The 7,327-nt window shown below is 46.3% G+C and overlaps 1 protein-coding gene across 2 annotated transcripts in view; it reads right to left on the bottom strand.

Annotated features, from left to right (window-relative positions):
- FNTB (farnesyltransferase, CAAX box, beta) overlaps nt 1-6,008 on the bottom strand; it is a 77,510-nt gene extending 71,502 nt beyond the window's left edge. Inside the window, exon 1 of one of the 2 annotated variants that reach the window (XM_033187715.1) lies at nt 5,464-6,008. In XM_033187715.1, coding sequence (XP_033043606.1) covers nt 5,464-5,607 — 144 coding nt within the window. In that variant the 5' untranslated portion in view covers nt 5,608-6,008. Of the gene's footprint in view, nt 1-2,176; nt 2,325-5,463 lie in introns of those variants that run through there. The other variant, XM_033187716.1, reaches the window with a different exon arrangement.
- Nucleotides 6,009-7,327: the final 1,319 nt, after the last annotated feature.

Consider the following 7,327-nt stretch of genomic DNA (forward strand, 5'->3'; position numbering starts at 1 on the left):
CATGTATTTTAAACTTAACCAAAAACAACCTTTTGGACTTTTTAATGGGAGAATTTTGATATGCAGGATTACTTTACACTTGGGCAATATGGTATATGCTGAATTTCAATAAAATAAAATGGATTCAGAAAGCTAGCCTACTGACCACTTAACCAAGTAGAGGACCGGTTCCTTCTATCAGAGGCATAAAAAATGGGGAAGTTTTATCATATTTAGTGATTTGTTCCACCTCTGTTTACTAATATTTTGGATCCTATAAGCTGAAACAAGTCAACAGCAGAAGGTCAGGATTCTGTTCTGCTGGTCCCTCCTTAGGATATGTGGTGGCCCACTGCCTAAACCTGAAGCCAGGACATCACCTGCCTCTCAGCACCCTGATGGGGGCCCACCTGCCCATCTCACCTCATTTCCTACCACATCCAACCTGCACCCACCATTCCTGGTAAGCCATCTTACTGCCCCCAGTCAAGCCTGAGCCTTCCCTCAAAACAGCTCCCCCTCCTAGAATGGCTGCCCCAAACTCTAATTTTTACAGCCCTACCCAGTTCCACGTTCTCCATGAAGTCATCCTGACCACCTCAGCCCACACAGATGGCTTTTCAACTCCCTAAAATCCTCGTGCAAAGCAGTCATAATTTAGCACTCTGTGACTACCTATAGCATATTCTTCTTATTTTTTTTTTCTTTTTTGAGATGGAGTCTTGCTCTGTCACCCAGGTTCAGTGCAATGGTGCAATCTCGGCTCACTGCAACTTCCGCCTCCCAGGTTCAAGAGATTCACCTGCCTCAGCATCCTGAGTAGCTGGGATTACAGGTGTGCACCACCACACCTAGCTAATTTTTGTATTTTTTTAGTAGAGATGGGGTTTCACCATGTTGGCTAGCCTAGTCTCAAACTCCTGACCTCCAGTGATCCGCCCGCCTCAGCCTCCCAAAGTGCTAGGATTACAGGAGTGAGCCACCGCACTCAGCCTTCCAGCATATTCTTTTTTATCTAAGATAAAAGAATTTTGAGGGCAGGGATCAGGACTAATAATTCTCTAATATTCCCCTCAGAGTTCAAGTTACTTGACTGACAATGAACCATGCCAATGGCTCAATGACACCATGCCATTTCAAGGGGAGGATGCTTTTGCCTCTGTTCAAAGACAAACTAAAAGAAAAACAGTAGTATCTTTTGCCTGTTTTTGGCAAGGCTGCTACCTCTGAGACTATCAGTATTAACCTACTGGCCTGAATCAGAGTGTTTGCAATGGGATGATTCCAGATGGCACAATAAGGCAGGCAGGCACTAACAATACAACCACGCCTTGTTCTCTAGTGCCATGAAAGGCCCTCCCAGCATCTGCATTAACAAAACAGCTTAGCAAGGTAGAGACCTTCATAAAAATATCCAGAGCTGACCATTTCTCATTACCTCCACTACCATCACTGTGAGCTAAGCCACCGTGTCACCTCTCTCTCAGGATATTGCAATAGCCTCCTAACTGGTTTCCCTACATCCACCCTCACTCCCCACCATCTACTCTTGACAGTAACCTAAATGAGTCTATTAAAATGCTAGTCAGATTGTGTCACTCCCCTGCTGAAAACCCTCTGATCATGGATCAGTCTAAGTCCTGGCAGGAAACAGATGGCACAAAGTGGGTGATTCGAGGAGAGTTTATAAAGGAACTATTTACAAAGATGTGGGCAGGTGTAGGGAAACCACAAGAGAAAATGCAGTATCTGGAGCTGGTAAATCAGGGGTACCTGAACTCCTCATAGACCCGAAGGTGTGAAGAATGGAGAGGGAAGGAGACAAAGAGCTCTGCAGAGAAGGCATGTGACAGGAAATGTGACCCTAAGACTAAGGAAACCCCAGCCCACACAAGCCTGCAGGAGGGAAGAAATACAACGGTCTCATTCTTCTCCTTCTCAGTCACCCCCAGCAATACTTCCCATGGCCTGCAGTCATAAAGCAAGGAAACCTGTCGGTGCAGGGCCCCCTCCTGGGGCACATCTACAGAGCAGGCTGGAAAAAGGCCAAGTGAATCTGGGGCAGTAAATGGCAGGTATACAGCCAAGTGGCTCCCCATCTCAGTCAGGATATTTTAAAGTACTTCCAAAGGCCAGTGAGGCCCTACATGATCCGACCCATCTCCTATTCTCTGGTTTGCTAAGCCCCTGTGCTCACCAGGCATTCTGCTGCCTTGGTCCTTTGTGCTTGCTGCTTTCTCTGCCCAGAATACTCTTGCACCAGATCCATGATGGCTTCCTCCCTCATCTGAGACTTCAAGTCTCAGATCACATGTGTTGTCATAAAGGGTTCCCCTTATCACCTTATATGAAGATATCCCTTGCTCCCACCCCACCCATTCCTGACACACCCTATCCCCTCTATCCCAAAGTGTTACTCTCCACAGCACTTCTAATTAACATTTTATATTGAGATAGCTATAGATATTATCTCTTTTAATTGACTGCTTCATTGGCCTAGAAACAGTTTTATAAAGGCATCAACTTGGCCTCTTTTGTTCAACGACTTATGCCAAGTGTCTAGAACAGTACCTGGCTTGTAGAAGGCGCTCAAGTATTTGCTGAATGAATGAAAATCAACGAATGGAACAGAGGACTCATAGCTAAGGACTTCTTCCACTATTATAGGTTTAACTCCTATTACCAAATTATTGCTTAACAAATAAACTGAGTCTGCTGATAATCAGATAGGAAGCAGGTAACAAGCTATTTTATTTTATTTTATTTTATTTTTTTATTTTATTGAGACGGAGTCTCGCTCTATCGCCCAGGCTGGAGTGCCGTGGCCGGATCTCAGCTCACTGCAAGCTCCGCCTCCCGGGTTCACGCCATTCTCCTGTCTCAGCCTCCCGAGTAGCTGGGACTACAGGCGCCCGCCACCTCGCCCGGCTAGTTTTTTGTATTTTTTAGTAGAGACGGGGTTTCACCATGTTAGCCAGGATGGTCTCGATCTCCTGACCTGGTGATCCACCCGTCTCGGCCTCCCAAAGTGCTGGGATTACAGGCTTGAGCCACTGCGCCCGGCCTCGTTTTTTTTTTTTAACTTAAAAAGTGTTTGTCTTAAATAGACACGGGGTCTTGCTATGTTGCCCAGGCCAGTACCAAAATCAGTATGGTTGTTTTTTGTTTCAAGAGACAGGGTTTTACTGTGCTGCCCAGTACAGTGGCTTGATCATGGCTCATCTGTGAACTCCTGGGCTCAAATGATCCTCCCACCTCAGCCTCCCAAGTAGCTGGGACTACAGGTGCATACCACCACGCCCAGCTATATATATATATTTTTTTCTTTTTTTGGTAGAGACAGGGTCTTGTTATGTTGCCCAAGTTGGTCTCCTGGGCTCAGATGATCTTCTCACCTTGAACTCCCAACGTGCTGGGATTACAGGTGTCAGTCATCAATTTGTTTTTACTGGCAATGGCACAAAATTGAGCTATTAGTAAATGGAAGCTTTAGTCAAAACTGAAAGAGTAATAGTATATCCTCTGTAAATAACTTCTCCTAACAAGGTTGTTACTTTTGATGAATGTATCATCATTAACCTACCAACGTGGTAGGTCTCTAAACTTCAGTCTTCTCATCCATAAAAAGTGTAAGGATTGAATGATACCATGTGTGGAGAGCATTTAGCATTGTGCTGAGACTCAATAAATGGTCACTAAGATGATTATTAAAACAGTGAGGCTGCCACAAAAATGAGACACAACATTATCTTCCTACTACCTGAAACTGTTCATCCTAGACTCTAACAATGTGTGCTGGAATAACAACACGAAAAAGAAATGTGAGATTCTTTACTGTCTGCCATACCGTTCGGTCTAGATTTGAAAGATGCTTGCACCACGTATAGTGGCTGGTGACTGTAATCCCAGCACCCTGGGAGGCCAAGGAGGGCAGATCACTTGAGGTCAGGAGTTCAAGACCAGCCTGGCCACACAGTGAAATCTGTCTCTACTAAAATACAAAAATTAGCCGGGCGTGTTGGTGGGCGCCTGTAGTCCCATCTACTCTGGAGGCTGAGGCAGGGGAATCGCTTGAATCTGGGAGGCGGACGTTGCAGTAAGCCGAGATCGTGCCACCACATCCCAGCCTGGTAACAGGGCAAGACCCCGTCTCGAAAAAAAAAAGGGCAATCTGACAGTCTATGGTCAGATATTAAATAAAACACTTGACCCGAATCACTCAGCAATCCATCATTTAGGAATTCTGCAAAGATCCTTCAGGTTTTTCATCAGTGGGAAATTTCTTGACAATCTTTTGCAGTCAGCCTTCCCTGGGACACACTGGTAGGCAAACCAACCAGGAGAGTTAGCTAGATTCAAGAGGTGAGGATTTCCTTTACTCCCCTAAATTCCATAAGTTTAAATCTCCAGTTAAAATATTCTCCCTGCTACTTTGTGAATCACCATGTATCAAGCCCTTGTTTCTGTTATAAATTTATAATTCTAGTCATAACTGTATAACAACTATTGTTACTAATTTTGCCAAATTACAGGCTTCCAAATTCAAGCATGAAATACAAAACAGGTCTCTCCAAGGTGAAGCCTGGAGACTGACCTCACTAAGAGATCTTATTTCAGTAAGCAGCAGGATGTTCATTTATTAGTGTTAAGAATCATCCTGACCACTTCTCCTACCGACAGATGGATAAACAGTTCCACATAACAATCTTGGGAACAATTCCAATCAGGGAATAAACAGAAAAACAAAACTATGGTTTTGGGCATATGAATCATTCCCCAAACACTTTTCAAAATGATAGGTTCGATCCTACTTCTAGGCCTTAGGGAATGATTAGTAGTCCAAAATCCATACTTTCTGTTAGAGCACTTTCCAAACTCTGTTTTCTTGCCTGTCCCCACAGGGGCTGTTTCATTTCCTTGTACTTCCATCGTTTAATATTGCGTCCGACACGTAGTTGGTGCTCAAGTGGCTGAATGACTACCAAAATGCCCACCCACGAGGCAGGCCCCCAAACCTGGCACTGTAGGTCAAAAATTAAACAGATCGTGAAACGGCATGACAGCAGCCTGGCCCTTCTCTCCTCTCTGCCTCCAGAAGCTGAGAGCAGGTTGCGAAAAGTGCACTGTGCACCCCAGAACCTCCCGAAGTACTGGCAGAACGGAGTGGGCTACCCGACCCGCCCGGGCTGCCTCTGTTCTCCAGACGTAGAACACGATTCTCCTCGTTCTTTAGGGCAGAAGGGACCTGGCTACTGCCCACTCCTCCAAGCCCAACCTTGAAACGACCCTTCCCCAACCTGGCCGCGCAAACGCTCCACGACGAAGCCAAGCCGGGACGCCCGGAGCTTCCCAGAGGGAAGGCGCCGCGGTGCGCTGTGGGAGTCGTAGTTCCCCGGTGAGTTCCGCACCCGGGCGGCCCTGCGAACGGGACTCCCGGTCCCAGAACACCCCGCGCGGGCGCCTCGCCCGGTCCTGCCACCTCACCTGTTCTATGGACGTGACTGTTTCCACCGAGTCGTCCTGCAACCGCTCTCGCGCGTGCTCGGGCCTCAGACTGTACAGCGGCTCTGACCAGACGGGGGAGGAAGATGGAGGGCAATAGTAGGTGAAAGAACTCGGAGAAGCCATGATCAGGAAAGCAGCGGACAGTGTGTACGACTCAGCTTCGTTAAGCAACAACGCGCATTGAAACTCAAGCGGGCTAAGCGCTACGGCGAGCGGATAGAGGCAAAAAGCTTTTTGAACGCGAATCTCTCCTCCCACCTACAAGTCTTTAGAGTGAGTACTGAGATGCTGCCGCCCCCCGTTGGGCAGAGGCGCTGCTGCAAGAGCGCAGAGTCCTGAAGCGCAAGGGTGTCTACATCCGAATTTCATTTCAGAGAGATGGCGTGGGACGCCTCGGTTTGTTATGCAAATTGTTAAAAAGAACTTTAACATTCTGCTAATTCTCACTTAATTGTAATGCAGTCGCTTGCAGTTTCAGGTGCCCAAGAACTCAATGAATGTAAGTTTGAAAGCATTTCTGACAGCTCTACTGATTGCCTCAGTCACGCTATTACTAATAGAATTATTGTGCACCTTGGGGTACTTGACAGCCTCCCAGGAGAAGGCAGCAGCTGCTCAAACGTGCAAGGACGCCGTCTCAGTAATTCAGTGATGGAGGGAGGGGGGCATTATGATTTTCTCCTACCTCTTGGAGGTTACATTGCAGTAGCAAGAACTGAAATGCAGTAGAAGGAACAAGGATAAGTGAAACAGTCAGTCAGTCCGCAGATATTTATGGAACACCTGCTATGTGTCAGGCATTGTGCTAGGTCCTAGGAATACAAAAGTGAACAAAACAAAGTCCCTGCCCTTGGGAACCTTACATTCTAAGAAAATCGACAGAATTGAATGTATCCAACGCAATAAATGTATGAAGACTTGTGATAAATGATATGAAGGAAAATAACAGGATCTATGAAAGAGACTAAAGGGGTAGGAAACTAATTGAATTGTATGGTCAGGCCAAGCCTCTCTAAGTGACCTTTCATTTGAGATCCGAAGGATAAGGAGGAGTCATCCAGAAGAACAGTATGGGAAAGAACTCCTGAAAAGGAAGAAACAGCAACTTTTAGAAGACATGTGCTGGGCACGGTGGCTCATGCCTGTAATCCCAGCACTTCGGGAGGCTGAGGCAGGAAGATCACTTGAGGAGTTAGAACATCCTGGGCAATATAGCAAGACCTCATCTCTCTTAAATATCAAAAAAATTAGCTGGGCGTGGTGGCGCATGCCTGTAGTCCCAGCTACTCAGCAGGCTAAGGTGGAGGATCCCATGAGCCCAGGAAGTCGAGGCTGCAGTGAGCTATGATTGTGCCACTGCACTCTAGCCTGAGTGGCAGAGCGAGACCCTGTTTCAAAAAACAAAAAACACAAAAACAAAAACCATAGGCTCAAGTGACCCTCCTGCCTCAGTCTCCTGAGTATTATTTTAGGGCATACATCAAAAGTACTACACCAAAAATTATAATACCAAGATATTAAACTAGGGGAGTTGTATGTAGGAGGTTATAGGAGGTATGTTAATAACAGACATTCCGGGTACACTTGGAGACAAGCTTCCTGCTCAGAGCATTTCACTCTGTTCCCACTCCATTCCATGTCACATGTCTAGGATCCAGGGATTATAGACCAGAGTGACATTTGACAACCATCCATTCCCCTGTTCTCAGTCTCTGGTAGTAAATAGAAGCAGTCAGAAAAATGTCAAAGATGAAGCTGGGCTGGCTTAAAGACCTCAGGTAGATGAACACTACCACTGTGTCCATTTTAGTGGTACTGTTGCTGAACTAAGACCTAGAGGCAC

The sequence above is a fragment of the Trachypithecus francoisi genome, unplaced genomic scaffold (assembly GCF_009764315.1).
Source record: "Trachypithecus francoisi isolate TF-2019V2 unplaced genomic scaffold, Tfra_2.0 Lachesis_group3, whole genome shotgun sequence".
NCBI lineage: Eukaryota > Metazoa > Chordata > Mammalia > Primates > Cercopithecidae > Trachypithecus > Trachypithecus francoisi.